Raw genomic sequence first — 21266 nt, 5'->3', positions numbered from 1 at the left:
CAATCGTGTGAATCTATGAAAGCTCCAATTCTTGAGAAGCAAAAGGTAATGGGATGCTAAATTAATTAGCAGCTCAAATCAAGAGTTCATGAAAAGTTGTGATGCCATTAATGGGGGATATCCCAGCTGGTGGTGAATTTGCTATATATCTTCTGGTTATTGATTGTGAAGAGGAGTATGCAGGAAAAAAGTATGTCCAAATACTGTCTACAATGTGACCTGCAAGGACAATGTGATCTAACAGGACATATCTTGGATACTTTTTGGTAAGTATATCAGGAGTAATGCATGATCTTGATGGTGGGGCCCTGGTTGCTGTATCTTAGCAGCTGGTATGACTGGGTAAGCGGGTCTTGTTGGAGAAGGATCCTGAGGCACGGCTTGCTGAGGAGGTAATGAATTCAGTACTTCAACCACCGTAATAGTGAGCCTTGTAGGACAGCATGCCATTGAATACTCTGAGGTCAAAGACAGTCTCCTATTCCGCAGACTGGTAAAGAGAGGCTGATGTATCAGTATGTCCTACCATAAAGCGATTCTTCAGCACAGATAAAAGTCTATGCTTTATCATTGTCGAATTCCTCCTCAACAGTCAACAAGTAGGCACAGTCCCTTGCCTCAATGTCACTGACCTCTATCAAGAATGTCACAGTTTTGCATGAATATGTCTCCTCTTGGCTCTCTCCCTGGAAGAGCCCTCAGGGATGGAAACTGAAACAGTGGTGGAAGCCCTTCCCACTTCTCCTTACACTAATGACCTTCCAGTTGGTCCTGAGGGGGACTCTTTACATCTGCACTGCCGCCCCAGAAAGGAGACGGGTTTTCACTCTGCCCTTCATGGTGCACCTTGAAAACTTCCTGCAGAGGTGGCATTTATCAGGAATACTGGCATTTGGAAGGCGAACAATACACAGATCCTGAGGATCTGATTGTGCCTTTTTTCTGCCACACAAAGGGCACTTTTGTTTGAGAAAGAAAAATATCTCCTGTCAGGAAATAATAGAAAAACACTTCAAGGGTCTAATTATGAGTTGGCTGGACTTTGCTGCAGAGAAACTGTAGTGCTGGAATTTAAATTACTATCCAGAATTCACTGTAGCAAGGTTCAGCGAATCCTGAAATGGGGAATCACTACTCAGACCCAATTTATCATCCACTTTTTCAGTATTTTGGTGAAAAAGGAATCAGATGTTTTTCACCTGCTGTGATCAGTTCTGCCACTGGAGGGTGATTTGGTAAGTGCAGAGTTGAAGAGCCCACTTGTGCCTTTCAGAGGAGATTATTCCCTGCTCCATCGCAGACTCCATCAGGAGGCACGTGGGGTGGTGGCCTGGGGGTCCTGAAATGCCCCTGGCATACAGCAAGCTTCACATGACAGGTGTCTCTGGGCTCAGACATATGGGGCGCGATTTGTCAAACCTGTTAAGTCTAGGCCCAGGCTCTCTTGTAATGGGTGCTTAGGTTATTTTAGCTGGAGTTATTTCTCTGGGTGAACTAGGCCCACAAGCAATGTGGCCCCAAGGCCTTAGTACCGTTGAGTAAAGCAGGTTTGGAAAGAATTCCATTGGAAAAAACACAAAAAGGCTGAGCTCAGCGCTCCAGGATTCTCTCACCAAGAGTTTGAAAAAAAGAACTGAGGCGACTGCCACTGACCGAGCATGATGGGATACTGGGGGATTTGGAGTCAATAAAGCCATAATGTCAGTTTTCCAGAGGACAAAAATACAGGCTAAAAGTCTAAATTGCCCAAGTGTTCCCTTATATTTCCTTTAAAAAGGGTTGATAAAAGAGGCTTTATTCTTGTCACCCAGATGCCACAGTGACATTCATATTTTCAAAGATATTAGATTTTAAAGAAAATAAACAAAATTGGCCAATATAGCTTTTTCTTCATAGGCTGCTAAATTATTTTGCACTGAATAAGAAGCTATGTCATAGCTAATGAAGAGCAAAACCTAGATATACTTTCTTTAAAATAGTGCTCCTGGGTGGATGGAACAATTCAGTGCTTACTACTGAGACCACCTGAAAGAAAATCTCTGATGTATGAATATCAAAGAAAATCCCATGATGGAGATTGAACAAAGTTGCTATAATCATTTGATTTTGGGCCTTGTTGGCTACTATTTAGCACACGGTATACAATATTAATCTTTGCCTTAATTTTACATCAGAGTGCAGGAGTTGGAGTGAAGTGCAACCATGCTCTTGACTAAGGCGGTCATTCTGACCGCGGCGGGCGGCAGTCGCCGCCCGCCATGCGGTCACCGCCGAATGACCGCCCCGCGGTCAAAAGACCGCGGCGGCCATTCCAACTTTCCCGCTGGGCCGGCGGGCGCCCTCCAAAAGAGCGCCCGCCGGCCCAGCGGGAAAGCCCCTGCAACAATGAATGGAGCCGGCGGAGTTGCAGGGGTGCGACGGGTGCAGTGGCACCCGTCGCGATTTTCACTGTCTGCTAAGCAGACAGTGAAAATCCTTGTGGGGCCCTGTTAGGGGGCCCCTGCACTGCCCATGCCACTGGCATGGGCAGTGCAGGGGCCCCACGACACCCGTTCCCGCCATCCTGGTTCTGGCGGTGAAAACCGCCAGAACCAGGCTGGCGGGAAGGGGGTCGGAATCCCCATGGCGGCGCTCCAAGCAGCGCCACCATGGAGGATTCCCTGGGCCAGGGGAAAACCAGCGGGAAACCGCCGGTTCCCCTTTTCTGATCGCGGCTTTACTGCCGCGGTCAGAATAGCCCAAGAAGCACCGCCAGCCTGTGGGCGGTGCTTCCGCTGCCCTCCGCCCTGGCGGTCAGAGACCGCCAGGGTTGGAATGAGGGCCTAAGTCTGTTCTATGGTTGTCAGTAGAAATGTGATATGATGACACTTTGTGTGGGGTTTTTCAGGTAAAACCTGAAAGATCTGCTAGTCCTGGACTGGTCAGTGATGCAGGAAACGTTAACTGCAATTAATGAATAGAAACACAGTGAAAATTGACTAATGCAACAGTGAAAACAAAAAATACACACATGTGCAATAGTGAAAACAAAAAATACACAAACAAATTTCATCTAAGATTGTTAAAGCATGGTTAGCACTGCTTGAAAATCCAGTTGCCATAGTGTTCCCACACAAACTGACCACTGGTGCTCCTTGCTTGCTGAAGCATTCCTATGTTGTGTACATAATTAAAATGCCTTTTACCTGAAAGACTTCAGCTTGCCCAGCCTGCTGGTGGGAATGCTGTTCTCCACTCTGTTGATTGTGATGTTGACTCTGCCACTGAGACCAAACCTCTGATGGTCTTCCCTGAAACTGCCCACTGCTTTGTCCGCTTTCTCCTGAAAAAAAGCAATGGGGTTGTTAAGAAAGCAGCGATCTCAGAAGACATAGTTCAGAAAAGCCAGTGTGGAATATTGGTAGTAAGAACTGAATTTAGGAAACAAGTATGAAAATGCCAGTGGTTTAATATGACATACAATAAATCAATAAGATTCCGGTATGGAAGTCCAAACAAATAAATAAAAGATAAAAAATGTACATGGAAGCACCGATGTAGATGTAACATTTCATGCTTCAGATGTCAATGTCATCACTGGGAAGGTCACATCCTGTGGACAATGGAAAGATGAGCACAGAGAGCACATCTGAACTGACAACAGGTAAGCCTATGGGAGTCTGTAAAGCTGCAGTGTTAGCTTTCCATCCTCATGGCATCTCAGTGTATGGAAGATGCCTCAGGAGCCAGGCCTACGACGAACAGTCTTCAGAAATTGAAGATCTGTGAAGTGCATCTTTAATTCTACACCTACCTGCCCTCATATAAATAAAGTTGAAAGTTTGCTGCTCCTCAAAAAATGTCACCAGCCAAAATTAATGTTTTGAGATTTTACATATGACAAAGTGCGGGTGCTTACCAAAACCTGTGTTGCGATTTGCCAGGTTAGAGTAATTCCCACTCGGAGATGAGGTGGCCGGGCTGGAAAGAGGGCTGTAAGAGGACGGATCTGATGGATATGTGTGACTGCTTCCGATTCCAAACGGGGAAGATTGGGACTTGCCTCCCTGTGATGGGATTTGCTGGGAAACAAACACATACAAATGGTTATGCCCAGCCACAATTAACACAATCAAGAACCTTTAACAAAAAAAAAAGTATAAATTACAAATTTGATAGCAGGAAGAGTTGACATGCATGCAGCCAGCATCAGCTGTGTTTACTGAAATCTAAATCTAATTAAGGTGAAAAGGTCGCGTTTGCTCTGTTCATATCAATGACAGCACATTCTAATGACAAGGAAGGGATCCTACTGAATATTTGACCTTGTCTAAAAACGTGCCCCAGTGTCAGTGATGTGTCAAACGCAGGAAGGGAGAAAAAACACAAATTCACTTCTAAAGAAAGGCACCGAAAAAATCCGGGCATATTTCACCCACGAATGACAAACCTTGACTGCACTGAATTAATCAACTCTTCTCTTCCTCCCCAGCACATATTCTGTGTACTGCCACATATCTGATGCACTGTGCTCTACCTTCTTCTGCCTCCATCTGCCCTGACACGCTTTTTCACTGCACCATTCAATACAGAGATGAAGTCTGATTGCAATAGCTGGCCTATCTGCAATACTTTACTTGAGCAGATTCCCATCAACGATGTACACGTTTTCGTTTTCTCGCTACACCCATCTTCACTCTCTATGGGCCTCATTTGGGGCCAGATGTACGAAAGGATTTTACCCATTCTGTGTCTATGGGAAAAAGCTTTCGTACATATGGCCCTTAGTGTACAAAGGGCGTTTACACCCGCCACGCCATCATTGCCCCTTCCCCACCATCAGCTTTTGCTTCCATAGAACATTTATTCCCCTGAAGACAGACATTCAAATCGGCGAGGTGTCTTTAGAAAAAAAATACATTTATTTCCCTCACGAAATGGGAGTGTGCCCACTTTTCTTGTCTGGGACCACTGTCATTCACAAGACGGAGCAAGACCGGTAAAAAGCTGTTGGACATGGAGGGAGCTACTCTAAACAGAGAGACCCTCTGACACAATCTCCAGTTGTGGCACGTATGATAAAAAGGGTTCAATTCCCTCAAACTAGGTGAGGCGTGGAATGCAAGAGGTGGGGATATATTTCAGATTAATTTCCTGTGTCTTTCACCTCTATGAGACCCATCTATTGCAATGCCCCCACACCTGTCTTGATTTTCATCCCCTCTAATTACCCCACATCTGCCTTCAATTTGCTGCCTATCTTTAATCATGAACGCTACAATTCCCCCAACACCCCTGGCTTCATTCTCTAATCCACTTAAAATTCCCTACATCTGTCCTCATTCTCTAACCTCAATTGCACACTCCAGCTACAATGCCCTCACATGTAAATCGTCCTTCTTATAGACGCCATCAATCCTCCTCTCACCCGTGTAAAGGTCTCTATTCTTTCCCCTCATGTCCTATTCTCTACGAACTCTCACCTCAAGGCAATCCATCACATGCCGTCATTCCCTATTCTTCTTTCAATGACATCCAACTTGTCTAAATTCTTTAGGCACCATGTAAACCATTTATCATCACTCCCTTCCAATGCTGCAACAATGCTACAACAATCATCAAAGTCTAATCCTTCATACTGGCCAAAAACCTTTATTATTTTTGTAACCGTCCAGTATTCCAATATGTCATCATTCTTTACTCTCCCCAATACCCTCACATTTATCTAAATGCTTTAAGCCTCCTCTGACCCTGATGTCTATCATATTTCGAACCTCTTCCAAAACCTGACCCGTCTTCATTTTACAACCCCTCTAATGCACCCACATCTACGTATTCACAACTCTAGCCCTAATGTCCAACCATCCAATGCCAATCAATCTTTATTCTGTATCTTCTCTATTGCTCCCATACTTGATTTTATTTTTCTTATTTTGCCCATATTCCCCCCAAACTTGCCTTAATTATTGACAACCACCTACTAGCTTAGGATTCAGAACCAATCACAGCACAGAGACAGCTCTGATTGCCGCAACCAACGACATCCGCACCCTACTTTACAGAGAATCAGCTGCCCTGATCCTGCTCTACCTCTCGGTTGCCTTCAACACTGTCTCCCACCACACTCTCATCAATCGCCTAGACCAGATTGGAATAACAGAAGACGTGCTCAGATGGATGGCATACTTTCTCACAGGATGCACCCAGAAAATCCGCCTCCCCCCTTCACATCACAAGCCAAGTACATCATATGGAGCGCACCCCAAGGCTCATCCCTCAGCCCCACATTTTCAACATCTACATGGCCCTTCTATCAGACATCATCAGAATGCACAACATCAACATCATCTCCTATGCCGACGACACTCAGCTAGTTCTACTGCTCTCTGCGACCCCTTCGCAATGAAGGTTAACTTCCACAACTGCATGAAGGATGTTTCATCATGGATGAGGGACAAATGCCTAAAACTCATCACCGACAAGACAGAAGTCCTTATCTTTGGCAAACACACAGTCCTCCAGAATGACTCCTGGTGGCCCTCGGAACTCAGACCCACGCCCACACTGAAAGACCACACCCACGCAAGCTCTCCATGAAAAGATAGGTCAACACCGTCTCGTCAGCCTGCTTCCACACGCTCCACAAGCTCTGCAAAATTGGCTCCCCATCGGCACCAGGAACACAGTGACGCATGCCCTTATCACCAGCCGACTGGACTACGGCAATGCACTCTATGCAGGCATCTCCACCAAACTCATTCAAAGACTACAGCCGATCCACAATACAGCCATTGACTGATCCTCAACCTACCCAAGCGATTCCACATCACCAAGCACCTGAAAGACCTCATCTGGCTCCCAGTCCAGAAAAGATGCCAATTCAAGCTCCTGACCCATGCCTACAAAGCCCTCCACGACCAGGGACCTGAACCACCAGCTACACTTCCACCAGCCCTCTAAGAACCTCTGCTCCGCACACCTTGTCCTCGCACGTACCCCCATCTCGCTGCCAAAGCCTGGAACACCCTCCACCTCCGCACCTTGCCGACCGACTTCAGAAAAGGGTTAAAGACCTGGCTCTTCGATGAGACCTGCAGCAAAGCACCTGGACACCCTCACAGGTGATAAGCCGCGCTTTATAAATACAAATTGATTGACCTGTCGATTTATTAACCACGTTTCCCTCCCAGGGCTTTCTTGCCTGTGACCATACTATAATCCATTTCCTTTCTCCGGTGCACCATACCTTTAAATATACCTTAACCAATCCTCCTCTGGTACACTCAGCAGGTCATACATATTTTTAATTTCTCATACCTGCATCACTCGATCCCATTTACGCAATAATAGATTACAACCCATTCACCATTTAGAGCTACCCACTGGCTTCCATTTTATTCCTGGGACGAGCTGTAAGATGATGCATCTTTGTGATGATTCAGCGGAGTACTCTGCCTTCAGCCCTAAGTTAAGTAATAATAACTTTCCAGAAACACTGTATAATTCTACAAGTTTAAAATTTATGAACCATTCCTAAAGTTGAGCTGGTGTATAATATAGAGTACATTTTTTCACAGTTCTGTAATGTATATTTTAAGTGAATAGAAGAGCACTTTATCAGGGCAAAATAGGTATTTACACTTTATCCAATAACTGGCACTGTCTTCCACAGCATGACACAGACTCTGTCACGTCATGTTTCCAATAACATGTGACAAAGAGTTGGAATGATTATGAAAACTGTACCCTTGAAGTTCAAAGAATATTCAAAACCATGTGACATACTCTCCCATCCAACATACATTTTGGCCAAAAAGAAATTACAGAGTGGTGAACGTTTAAAAACCCAGCTTTATGAACGTAAAATTATCATGAAATACCCGAAAAACTACAGAAGGAGCTTAAAATTGGGCTTTTTCCATCTTTTTAAAGCCTCATGCTGGAATATTTCTGCAAAGGCCACTTCATCCAATAGGTGTGATTGCTCACTGAATTGGGAGTTTTAAAGTTTTTAATCATATCCTTTCCTGCTCAGCCAAATATTTATTTTATCTTCAAACAACAAACCAGAAGGCCTGATTTAGTCAACAAGTCTCTTCTTCCCTGTGTCAAAAAGAGAAAATAGGGATATTGAGAGCTATTAATAACACTGGGCATTAGCCACATCCAAAAATAAACAGAGAGGGTTTATTCACCTTAAAGCACAGGATGTTTCTGATATCCAAGGAACCATTGTGTTTTTATATCCTCAATTGAACGAACTGATACACAGTCTAACAACTAAGTACATGCTGTAGAAGAAACCTGAAAAGGTACTGGAACGTTAGCAAGATAACCATTTTATTCAATGAGAAACAACTCCCAAAGGAGAATGGCAAATAGCCCCAGGTTTCATTTCTTTACTGATTGCTTTAGAGGACATTCATAAATTGAAGAAAAAAACTAAAACTAACAGACTTTTAAAAGGCCATTTGTACATTTGAAAAGCCCTTTTGTGGTTTTGTGAATCACATGGTAATTCACTGTAAAAGGCGCTCTCTAAATAAGGCTTTCATATCTTTATCCAAGTACGTTTAATCTCTGTAGGAAGTATGTTTGGAGAGTCCAGCATCACACAGTTCCAATAATCTGAGAGAAAGACTCTAATAGACTTGTACAGAACAATCCACTTTTAAATCAGGCTGCCAGGAATGCCGTGGTCACAGTACAGGTGGGCGGAATTGGTCTCAATGGCGTAAATGCTGTCCCATTTAGCTTATTTGCCCTAGTACGTCCCACTGCTATACACAGCAGTACCAGTTTCCACCAAAAGCCTCTTTTATGTCTGGTCCACCTTCCCAGCTCCTCCTAATCTGGTACCAAAGGTATAGCAGTCACCTTGCATGCTCACTAAGTACGCAAGGTCGTCAGGCAAACAACCTTTTCAGTGGTATAGTCAGATTCCCATGCAGAATGAGTGCTTCCCCTATTAACAGGGGTGTTTCTTCAATGGGGTGTTTAGGGTGTGGCACCCACTAAATACATGCATTCTTGGCTTGGAAATTGAGGCCCTGAGTTGGGTGTGCTATTGCTGTGTCGGGGTTTTCTTGTTGTGAGCCAGGAACTGAAGACAAAACAGTGACCTCTGATGTAAATGAGAGAGAGAGAGAGACAGAGATACCCATCTGAATTTCAAAATGTGACACCAGACAACCTGGAATCAATACACACTTACTTACTTGCTTGTTAAAATTGTGTAATCCTAGGCACATTTTTTATTGCACCGATCCTCCCTTTTCTTTAACATTACATATAAGAGCGCTCTTAAATATCAGAGTTCAAGAAGTGCACTGTACCTGCACCTCATACTTGATTTACTAGACTGTAATGTTGCTTTATCTACTGTAAGAATCTAGGCCAGGTTTAGGATTTATATGACTATTAACTTGCCTCTTAGTTCACAAATGGCATTGCCATTGGTGGCTGTGAATGTTTTAAAAACTATCACTTTTAATAAATGTCTGTCTATGCAGTGATTAAATTGATGTACTAAAGTGAAACGCTTCCCATGTTCAAGAAATACACTTTTTTCAGCTTTGAAGAGTTTGTATCATATTTTTACATTATGTTTGATGCACGATATACATGCCAAAGGTTTTCATGGTTGGGCTTGTGCACTGACTCTTAAACCCAAGCCAGTCCCATGGCTCGGCTTGCCCAACTAATTTGCTTTCGTGCCCTCTTCTGTTTACAATTCGGGCTTAGTACTTGGTGCCAGCAGTCATATGATAAAATGATCTGTAAAAGGCGAGAACCAGAAAAAACAAGTTACCTACCTGTACCCTGTGGTTCTGCAGTATTGATATCTTTCATCGATTCACATGCTTGTTTCTTCCCTATCGTCATGATGGGAGTTCCATTGTAGCAATTATAAGTAGTCAATAAAAAAGCACTGGAAGCATGGCAAGTTTAAGTGGCACTGGTAACTAATTCACATTGTTTCATAAAAAACAAAAATCAGCCAATTGGAGCACAGCCCCTGAAACACTCTTCCCCTGCAGGCTCACCATACCTCAGATTTCGAGCACAAGTGTACTAAAATGAAAGAAAGAGGTCTTTGGAGTGGTGAGCCCCCATGGGGACGAGGGAGGCTGCACGTGAATGTACAAAATATATCAATACTGGAGAACTACAGTGTACAGGTAAGTAACTTGTTTTTTCTCCAGTATTAAATCTTTCATAGATTCACATGCTTGAATCTGATTAGTGAGCAATACAAACCAAAGAAAGTGGAGGTGGGTATGGGAAACCGCTCGGAATAATCACAACAGTATTCTCAAACAAATTATGTAGCAGGAAAAAAAAAAAACATTCCCTCACAAATATGATCTTTCATAATGTATGAAGTTTAAAGAGCTGTAGCATTAGCTGAAGTTTTTACCTTTTCAAAAAAGGTAACGTAGAACCACTTGTCCAACTGCGGTATCTGTTTTCCAAGATGAATCCAAACAATAATGCTTACTGAAGGTATGGACTTTAGTCCAAGCTGATGCTCTGCAAATGTCCAATGAAGAAACTCCAGCAAACAGGCTTTTAGAAGTAGCCACTTTCCTTGCGGAATGTGCCTTTACTTTATCAGTCAACGGCCTTTATGCTTCACAATGGCAAAAGGTAATGTCTGCAGAGACCCAGCGAGCTATACTGCTCTGTGAATGACCGCAACCCTTCCGAAGTGGGGCAAACGCTGTTAGTAATCGGTCAGATTTTCTGAGTCTTTGTTTTCTCTATATAAAATGTTAAGACATCTCATGACAGCCAAAGGATACAAGGCTTTTTCAGCTTTGCTAGAAGGGTTAGTGAAAAATTTTATCAATATAATTGGTTCATTCAAATGTAATGGAGTAGGAACTTTTGGAATAAATTGAGGATTAGTTCTCAGTATTACGCTATTGTCTTTAAATTGTAAGTATGGTTTCTTTACTGTAAAAGCTTGGATTTCACTTGTTCTTCTAGCTGAGGTGACAGCCAAGAGAAGGCCATTTTCCATGATGCATATTTTAATTCCGCTTTGTGAATAGGTTCAAATGGACTTCTCATCAGATGTGAAAGAACTGTATTCAATGCCAAGTCATTGGAGGTCTTTCTAACTGAGGACAGACTCGGAAAATAACCTTCACAATCTCCTTACCTAAAGTATTACACCTGAGAGAGACTTTACCTATCTCTCTTTGAAAACGTGAGATTGCTGCCAAATAAATTTTAATTGGGTTGTTGGCTAGACCTGATCTTGTCATAAGTAAGGTAGAATTTGTTCAGGAGAAGATCTAAAAGGGTGTAGATCGTTATTTACACATCAAAAACACAATCTCTTTAATTTAGTTCCATAAGATTTACTTGTTAAATCTGCCCTTGATTACTCTAGAACCGCTTTGCATCCCTCAAAATATTTAAAGAGCTAAATTATTTGTCATGAGAAGCCAAGCTGATAAATTGAGCAACTGTATTTTCAAATGAACAATATGTCCGTTGTTCATTGAGATGAGGTTTGTTATAGGTTTGAGAGGGATGTGTGAGGATTGCGATATGAGAAGCATCTCTGAAAACCAGTACTGCATTGTCCAAGTTGGAGCTATTAGTATTAAATGGCAGGGTTCCCGTATTTTTTTTTTTAGCATAACTCTGGTGGGAATCATAGGAGAAGGAAGAAGGCGTAAGTAACATTTCTTCCCAGGCTATGAGAAAAGCGTGCTCGCACACTCTAACCCCACATCCCCTCCCCACCCCCACCCTCCTCCGGGTTGCTCTGAGGTAATCTGCTTGCAAACACTAGGCACCTTTTGTTCTGAAGAGTTATGAAAGTATCCAAGTTTGGAGTTACCCATTGTCAAAGAATTAGTAGTAACTGTTGTTGGTCTAGTTCCCATTTGTGACACTCCTTCGAACTTCTGCTGAACAAATCCGCCCATTTGTTTTCCACTCCTGGAACGTGTTCCACTCTTAAGCTTATATTGTGAAGGAAGAAGAATCCATTTCTAGATTTTTTTGGGTTTGAGCAGATAATATTTTTGATTTAATTCCTCCCTGCTTGTATGTATAAAACATGGTTGTGGTATTGTTGGTTCGTACCAAAACTATCAAATTGTCTATTCTGGGAAGAAAGAATTGGAGACTTAAAATACTGCTTTCAACTCTAGAAGGCTGATGTACATTTTTGCCTCTTCAGATGTCCATTTCCCATGAATCTTTTAAATCTTGAAGATAAGCCCTCCCCCATCCCTCGGGGGAAGCATCCATTGTGATTATAAAATGGGGATGTGCAGGAATGAATGATAGGCTAATTGAAATGTTTTCTGTTCTCTCCCACCATTTCACTGCATGCTTCATATCTGATGTAATGTAGATTATGTCCTCAAAGGGTCAGTGGATTTGAACCCATTGTGCATCTAATTGTTCCTGCAGTGGTCGCATCTGGAGTCGGCAATTTGGAATTAACGGAATGCAAGAAGACATCATTCACAACAATGATTTGAATATCCGAACAGAAGTGAACCTTTCTATTGAAAGGGATGACACCAAATTTACTATACGAAGAATCCTTTCCTTTGCTGGAGGAGCTTTGCAAGCTTCCGTATTCAGAATCGTACTTAGAAATGTTGACAACTTGGACGAATTTAGGGAAGACTTTTCTTTGTCTAATTTGAGACCTACATTTTTGATGGATGAAGACAGGTTATTTTAGATCTTCTTTCAAAGCAAATTGACAGACCTTTCATTAACTAGTCATCTAGGTATGGGAAAACACGATGACTGTTCCTTCTCAGGAATACCGCCACCGGTGCCATGCATTTGGTAAAAGCTATGGGAGCAGATCGAAGTCCAAAATGAAGGACTTTTAATTGATAATGGCCCTGCCACCTAAAGCGTTAAGTATTTCCAATGTTTTACATGTAGGATAGTGCGGAAGTACACGTCTAGGAAATCTAGTGAAGTCAGTTCATTTCCTGAGCTCAGTAGTAGTAAAATCTCCTGTAATGACAGCACCCTGGAAGGCTGTTTCTTTATGAATGTAATCCAAAGTCTTAAACCATAACCTGCGTTCATTTTCTGGACGGCGTCTTGATTAGAAAGAAGTTTGAATAGAAGCCCTTGTTTTGATGCATAAATGGAACTTCCTCTGTTGCTCCTTTGGAAATAAGTGACAGAATCTCTTTTTAACAGATCTAGATGTTGGTGTGACCTCTTGCGAGGAGGATATCTGGAACGTTTTTTTTAACAAACTGCAAAGTGTGACTGTGTTTGATTATAACTGACACCCACTTATTTGAAGAAACAGCCTTTCAATTATTGTAATAGCTGGATAAGTTTATGTACTGATGTTGCCGCAGTGAGGCTGAGATGATTAGTGCCTGAAAATTGTCACTGACATCTGGATGCCTTGTGACTTTTTCCTCCAGTGAAAGGCCTTCTGTAGGCAGGTTGTCTAGAGTGTTGTGCTGTTGTGTATTGTTGTTGCAGGGTGAACGGATGATGAAAAACCTGTTGAAACCAAGGATTGGGTTGACTGTCATCTGTAATTTTGATAAGAAACTCTAGACAAAAACTGACCTCTTCCTCTGCTGCCACGGAAAGACTGAAAACAGCCCTGTTGCAAGATTTCCAAAGCCTTTCAGTGTCAGCCTTAATAGACTGGAGGGGGGCGTCCACATGTTTGCCAAATAGGTTCTCGCAGTCAAAAGGCATGTGAAGACTTAAGCTCGAACCTCAGGATGAAAGGAAGTGGTTTTAACCATCCTTGTCTGCATTAAACTGCTACACCTGTCATCTGCCTGTAAGCTGTTGAGGCTATATCTATCGCTGTATCGATTTATGTCAGACAAAACCCTTTCACCCTCTTGTAAAACATTTTTTAGCTTCCTTTCTTTTCTCTTCTGGTAGAAATTCTAGGAAGGATGCAATGTCAGAAAACATATGCCTATTGTACCTTCCTAAAATAGCCAACAAGTTGGAAGACCTTATGAATGTCGCTGCCACTGCTGAGAACCTTTGTCCCCACACTATCTAGACTTCAGCCTTCTTTGATGGTGTCGGACATGAGGTAGAAGGATTCCTGGAACTTCTGTGGGCCGTCTGCATCACCACTGAATCTGGATGTGGATGTCCTAACAAACATGTAGGTGAGTTCTCTTGTGCTTTATTTTTTTTTCTATCAAGCTGCCACTGATGCAGGGTTCTTCATATGTTTTAGGCCTTCATCGCATATGTGCGATGCACCCTGTTTGACTGGTAACGACAGCTCAAAGCGCTCTAAAGCTCGCTCTCTGAGTTTGTGAAAACCTCCAATGTCTTCTGGTGGATATGGAATGGGTGGTGGCATGGGAGGTGCAGATAGTAGGGCGACATAATCATCCCATTCCAGACCTGAATATGACTGATCTTGAAGAATCTCACCCTCTTCAGGTTGCTCATCCACATCACTGTCTACATAGTCATCATGCATTGTGATCGGAGGTAAAACTCATTGCTCTTTTTGTGCTTGCGGGCCCAATGGGCTTTTAGGAAGTGATGAAATACACAAAGTATCAGTAGGTATCTAAGTATGTTGTGGACTTGGAAGTGCTGGGTGTGTTAGTCTCAGGAATCTTTTATAATATTCATTTAACATGTGCCACAGATACGTTACCAGCGTTACAGGCACACTATTTTTCTTCGCCTGTAAATGAGGTTGTTCTTTATATGGCTCATCATATTGATATTGGTCCTGAAATGACTTGTACCGATGTGAGGTATATCATGAACTATCCTGAAAACAGTAATCTTCTTATAGAAAGGAAGATTCTCTTTATCAGGCTTGTCATCATCTATTTCTTGGCACTTTACGCGAAGTTGCGTGGGACTATAAGCTGGCACAAACAACTCTTCGTCATCATTAGTCTCTCCCACCTCCAAGAGATGTGCAGGAGGCAGTTGAGACACCTTACTCGGGGATGTCTCATGAGGGTGCAATGTCACAGGAATTCCCTCCTCAGTAATCAAACAGTTTCCTTATGTGCCATTGACGGTGCTGACGATGAAGAAGCCTTAGTTTTCATGACAACAGCATGCGACTGAGGCACTGTTGCTTTCTCTGTCAACAGAAAGCAGCCCATCGACGAAATTGCCATCAATGGCTTTGTCAATGAAGTTAATACTCTTGACAATGACAAAGTTGAGTTGTCGTCCATGTCATGGACATGATCAATGCAGCCGATGTTGTGGTCATGGATGGTTTTGTTGATGATTTTCTAGTCGATGAGTCACTCGTCAATGCTCTGCCCCTCACCTGTGGCTCTGTCGTTGATCGAATTTTGGCAGATGAGGACTCCTTAAAAGGAGTTAGAGGTATAGATGTCACCTGCGATGTTGACTGAGAAGTTGTTTTATGAGAGGGTGGTGACTTAGAAACCCCCTTACTTGATGATTTATCAGTCTTTGCTGATTTCCTGTGAGACCTTTTTTTAGATGTTTCCTCATTTTTACGCTTCTGGTCAGCGAAGATGGACTCTGGCCTTCACCCTCAGTGGTGGGATCCCCCAGGGACTTTTTCTTCTGTAGCCACAGTAGTCTTGCTGCTCTATCCTTCGAAAAAGAAAGAAAAGGTTCTGCAATGCTTACATTCTTTAGGTTTATGATGAGGATGTAAACAATAAAGGCATTCTTTATGGGGGTCCTCAGACAATAATCTTCGTTTCCCACAAGATTTAAAAGGTCTTAAACGTCTCTTTTAAGATCCCTCTGGATGTTAGTCTGGAAAAGACACAGCAAGTGTTAACCCGAAGTTGTTTGTAGAGTCGAAGAACACAATTCTTTGAGACAAAAAGGTCAAAAGTTGACCAAAGCACTATAGACTGAGCAGAGCTGGGGGAGGGGCCTTACACAAGATGCACAGTTAGAAATCTGAGGTATGGTGGCCCTGCAAGGGAAGAGTGTTGAAGGGGCTTTGCTCTGATTGGCCGATTTTTATTTTTTATAAAACAATATGAATTGGTTACCAATGGTCCTTGAACTTTCTATTGATTTCAATGTTTCTTTATGCATTACTGTTACAGTAGGACTCCCACCGTGATGGCGGGGAAGAATCAAGCAAGTAAATCTATGAAAGACTCAATACTGGGGAAACAGGGAGGCCTGCCAACATGCACCGATTTGATAACAACCCTATCATTAAAGCGTCTTGTAGCAGAGATTAAGAAGATATTGGGGAGAGAAAATGCATTTAAAACAAGTGATTCTAGCACAGGGACTCCATGCCATTTTGTTGTAAGTGACCGTAGACATGGCTTCCCAGGTAGAACTACCAAGCCTACGTGGGACGCGCAGTGGTGGTGTGGCATCCCTCAAATGGATAGTTGGGTCTGAAGTCACTGAATTGGGTCTGCTATGCCTGTGTTATGTGTGTTTACCGTCATTCTCATTTCACTGAGAGATTATAACTTGTTTATTTTATGGATCAGGATCTTAAATATAACCAATGACTGGTTTACCAAAAAAGTTGTCAATCTGAAAATCTGCATCCACAGAAGTATTCCCTGAATGGGTGCAAATGTACTACTTTTGGAATTCCCACACATTGTTCCTAGTAGGCTTGGAAAGCTGTGCCAGTCTCCAGGCACACTACTGGCAATCAAACACCCAAAAGATAATAAGATGAATGCTTGTAAATACTGTGACCAGTCGCAATCGCTTGGGGTAGCATTCCAACACATTGTTTTTCGCCCACCGTGCCACTCTAGACAGAGGCCCACCTAATGCAAATCACAACTGACCCTGTTCCTCATGGTAACAGTCCATCCCGAATCCTCATCATCTCAACCCTCCACCCTGCAGCCCACTGCTTTTTTAGTTGGGAAGTGTGAAATTCAGACTCACCTTATCTCACTGACTAAGCTGCTCCACTCCAATCCTCAGAGTTTGCTCTCTGTCTGAGATTAGTATACATTTCTCTGCACCAGCAACCATAACTAGGGATGCCTAAGTGGACTGATCTAAGGGAAGTGCTGTTTTGGTGGTAAACTCCTTTATTTAAACACTAATCTGCCCACTTTGCACCAGCAGTATTGCTTTATTTGCTAAAATGGCCAGAGTAAGTGTTATACAAAAACAGGAGACTACAACATAAGACATTCCAAAGCACTGAAAAAGGTTTTTCAGTGAGAAATTCCATTAAGAAGGCTGCAAAAAATTGAGTAAAATATGAACAACAACGTAAACCCAATACTAAATTCTGCATGCACAAGAAAATAAAACAGCTAAACCGCGGAAATAAATACTTTCAAAAATCCTTAAAAAGAGAGGATTGGAAGGTTGCCTTTAAAAAAAAAAAAAAAAAGTAATGGAAAATAGTTTCAAAACACATAGTTTAGATAATGGCTGTCTCTTTTCTGTGTCTTCAATAACCCTAAAAATCAGAAAAAAACAAAGAGGTCAGAAAATAGAGCAGTGGTAACAGCTAAGGAAACGGAGTAGGAGGTATGAAAACAAGGTAGAATGGGACAGTGAAAGGAAGGGACAAAAGAGGTTGCCCTGCTATAGTAGAAAATGGGAGCTAGGAGTAAAAGATTATTTTGTAAGTTAGACAGCAAAGAAAAATAGAGATGGGTAGGTGGGCCTAAGAAGAGAGGTTTGGTGGGTACGCCTTAAACATACTAGAAGAAGTAAATTAAGAAGTTGAGCAGATGGAGGGTGTGAGAGGAGAGGAGTGAGGATGAGAAGAATGAATAAAATAAGAGGACTGATGTAATACTTTAAAAAAGAAAATAAATGAGTTTCAAGATAAATGGAATTCTCTTGACCTGCTTTCTAACATATCGTTGATGCTGTTTATCTTGAAAATTCTGCTACAACACTTTACGTATAATGGTATAGATTAAGGTTTCTTAGAGCTCATATGCAACTGAAAAACTCTATAAAGAACGCAAGTAGTCTAAGTGAGAAGGGTTAGTCTATGTTGTGCTTCTTGCTTAACTGAAATGGCCTTTGAATAAGTTATTAATACAAACTCTAGCTGTGGTAGAGGAACACAGGATCTCAACCCATTAAGTAAACCAACCTCTAAAACTCATCATATCCATTACATACATGTCACTCTAAATAAGTACAGGCAGACTGGATCCGGAGATTTTTCTTCGAGCAATACCCTTGCTCGTCAGTCGGTGGTGTCGGTCGACTCCGCAGGCGTCGTGGTCGCCGTGATGATGTCGGGAGTAGTACATAGATGCCACCCTCATGCAGTGACATCACTTTTGGTGCGCCACATCTAAGGACCTGAAAGGGGAAATCCCTGTCCCTAGAAATCAGTTGGCAAGCGGGGAGGATGGGTGGGCGGTAAGGAATCTGCAACTAGAATATGTCTCTACCAGATATTTCGTTGCCGAAGGTAAGTAACTTGTACATCTGATAGAGACTTCTAGTTGCAAATTCCTTAACTTAGAATAGATACCCTAGCAATGTCATCCTTGGTGGTGGGCTGCGAAGCGAGATCATACTAGAAAGTCCTGCAGGACCGAACAACAAAAATAGCTGTCTAAACGGACCTGACTATCCAGGCAGTAATGCTTAGCAAACATGTGCAGGGATGCCCACGTAGCTGCCTGGCAGACATCCAGGACAGGAACTCCATGTGCTAACGCAGTGGAAGCAGCAGTTGCTCTGGTGGAACGAGCACGCAAGCAAATAAGCACCCATTGAGAGATGGTACGCTTTTGCACCGCCTTCCCTTGTTTCGCACCAACATACCCAATGAAGAGTTGATCGTCCACCCGGAAATCTTTAGTACGATTGAGGTAGAATGCCAACACTCTTTTTGGGTCCAGACATTGGAGTCTCTCCTCCTCATGGGAAGGATGTGGGGGTGCGTAGAAAGTAGGCAAAGTGATGGACTGGCCTACATGAAAGGGTGTAACCACCTTAGGAAGGAAGGATGCCCTAGTGCGCAACACAACTTTGTCAGGGTGCACAGACAAGTATGGAGGTTTTGAGGAAAGGGCCTGTAGCTCACTCACCCTGCGAGCAGAGGCGACAGCGACTAGAAAGACAGTTTTGCAGGTGAGGAGCCACAAGGGACAATTATGCATTGGCTCAAAGGGGATACACATCAAATAAGTAAGTACAAGATTAAGGTCCCACTGAGGCATGATAAATGGCGTGGGAGGAAATAAATGGGTGAGCCCTTTTAGGAATCTACTCATAACAGGAGATTTAAAGAGTGAGGGCTGATCAGGTAGCCTAAGAAAGGCCGAAATGGCAGATAAATACCCTTTAAGGGTGCCCAAAGCAGAGCCCTGCTGGGCTAAAGAAAGAATGAACAGAAGAACCTCAGGCAGAGGGGCAGAAAGGGGATCAACAGATTTGTTGGTACACCATGCCACAAATGTATTCCAACGACAGGCTTATACAGTTTTAGTTGATGGACGCCTGGCTGCCAAGATAACATTGCAGACTTCGGGTGGAAGGGCAAAAGCCATCAACTGGCGCCGCTCAATCTCCACGCATGAAGGCGGAGGTTGGACAGGTTCGGGTGAAGAACCGTCCCCTGTTGCTGCGACAGAAGATCCGCCCGAAGAGGCAGTCTGAGTGGAGGATCGATGGACATGCTCAATAGCTCTGGATACCACACTCTCTGAGCCAGATGACTTGGGCCAGGTCGGTCTTGATTTTCTTGAGAACTCTGGGCAGTAGAGGGATAGGCAAGAAGGCGTAAAGGAGGCCAGAGTTCCACTCGAGACAAAAAGCGTCTCCGAGCGAGTGCCGCCTTGGAAACTCCAACGCGCAAAACAGCTGGCATTGCACGTTCTCTGCGGAGGTGAACAGATCTAACCAAGGTTCTCCCAACTGCTGAAAGAGACCTTGCCCCATCTCCGGATGGAGACGCCATTTGTGATCGACTGTGCGTCGACGGCTGAGTTTGTCTGCTCTGGTGTTGAGGGAACCCGCCAGATGCTGAACCATCAGGGTAATGCCCTGATGTTCCAGCCATGTCCGGAGGCGTAGTGCCTCCTGACAAATGGTCCAGGACCCTACTCCGCCCTGTTTGTTGGAGTACCACATGGCGGTAGTATTGTCCATGAACACCTGCACCACTTTCCCTTTGAGAAAGGGAAGGAATGCTTTTAACGCAAGCCTGATCGCTCGGAGTTCCAGCAGATTTATATGGAGCCCCGACTCCGCCGGAGACCAGAGGCGTCTGATCTCCGCCTCTCCCATGTGGCCACCCCAACCCGGAAGTGACGCATCTGTCACTATAGAGAGATCTGGTTGGGGAAGGGAGAGGGATCTGCCGTGGACCCAACTGGGATTCAAAAGCCACCACTGCAGGTCTTTCACAGTTCCCTCCGAGATCTGGACCAGGTCGGAGAGATTCCCCTGATGCTGCGCCCACTGGAACTTCAGGTCCCACTGCAGAGCCCGCATATGCCATCTGGCACGTGTTACTAGCAGGATGAAGGAGGCCATGAGGCCCAGCAGCCTCAGAGTCAGTCTCACCAAAACCCAAGACCAAGGCCGAAAGATCGGAATCATAGCCTGAATGTCTTGGACTCGTTTTTCGGGAGGATAAGCCTGAAACTGCACTGTGTCCAGAACTGCCCCGATAAAAGGGAGCGACTGAGAGGGAGTCAGGTGTGACTTCGGCACGTTGCTAGTGAACCCCATTGTGCAGGAGGTTCGCCGTAGTCTGAAGGTGGGAGACGACTTTCTGGAGTGAGTCCGCTTTCAACAGCCAGTCTTCGAGGTAGGGGAAGACTGAAACCCCTAACCTGCGCAGATGAGCTGCAACCACTGCCATCACTTTCCTGAACACCCGAGGGGCGCTGGTAAGGCCAAAGGGGAGCACAGTAAACTGAAAGTGCTCGTGACCTACCACGAATCGTAGGTAACATCTGTGGGCAGGCAGGATGGGGATGTGGAAATAAGCGTCCTGCAAGTCCAACGCTACCATCCAATCTCTTGGGTCTAAGGCAGAAAGGACCTGAGCCAGGGTGAGCATTTTGAATTTCTCCTTCTTGAGGAAGTAGTTTAGGTCCCGAAGGTCTAGGATAGGACGTAAGCCCTTGTCCTTCTTTGGTATTAGAAAGTAGCGGGAATAACAACCACAACCTACTTCTGGCGCAGGGACCTTTTCTATAGCTCCTTTGGCCAAAAGAGCTGCGACTCCCTGACAGAGAAGCGCCAAATGATCCTCTGGAAGGTGATGGAAGGATGGTGGCATGGGTGGTGGAGCAGATTTGAACGGGAGGGAGTAGCCCTTTGAAACGATCTGCAAAACCCACCCGTTC

At 43.8% G+C, this 21266-nt stretch overlaps 1 protein-coding gene across 4 annotated transcripts in view; it reads right to left on the bottom strand.

Annotated features, from left to right (window-relative positions):
• ARNT2 (aryl hydrocarbon receptor nuclear translocator 2) overlaps positions 1-21266 on the bottom strand; it is a 684205-nt gene that overhangs the window by 13804 nt on the left and 649135 nt on the right. For all 4 annotated transcript variants that reach the window (XM_069222996.1, XM_069222993.1, XM_069222994.1 and 1 more), the window contains 2 exons: positions 3899-4061; positions 3186-3322 (listed from right to left, as the gene is read on the bottom strand). In XM_069222996.1, coding sequence (XP_069079097.1) covers positions 3186-3322; positions 3899-4061 — 300 coding nt within the window. The remainder of the gene's footprint in view (positions 1-3185; positions 3323-3898; positions 4062-21266) is intronic.

Source organism: Pleurodeles waltl, chromosome 3_1, assembly GCF_031143425.1.
Source record: "Pleurodeles waltl isolate 20211129_DDA chromosome 3_1, aPleWal1.hap1.20221129, whole genome shotgun sequence".
In the NCBI taxonomy this organism is placed as follows: Eukaryota; Metazoa; Chordata; class Amphibia; order Caudata; family Salamandridae; genus Pleurodeles; species Pleurodeles waltl.
The sequence above is the reverse complement of the archived record's forward strand: the minus strand, read 5'-3'. Positions and strand labels throughout refer to the sequence as shown.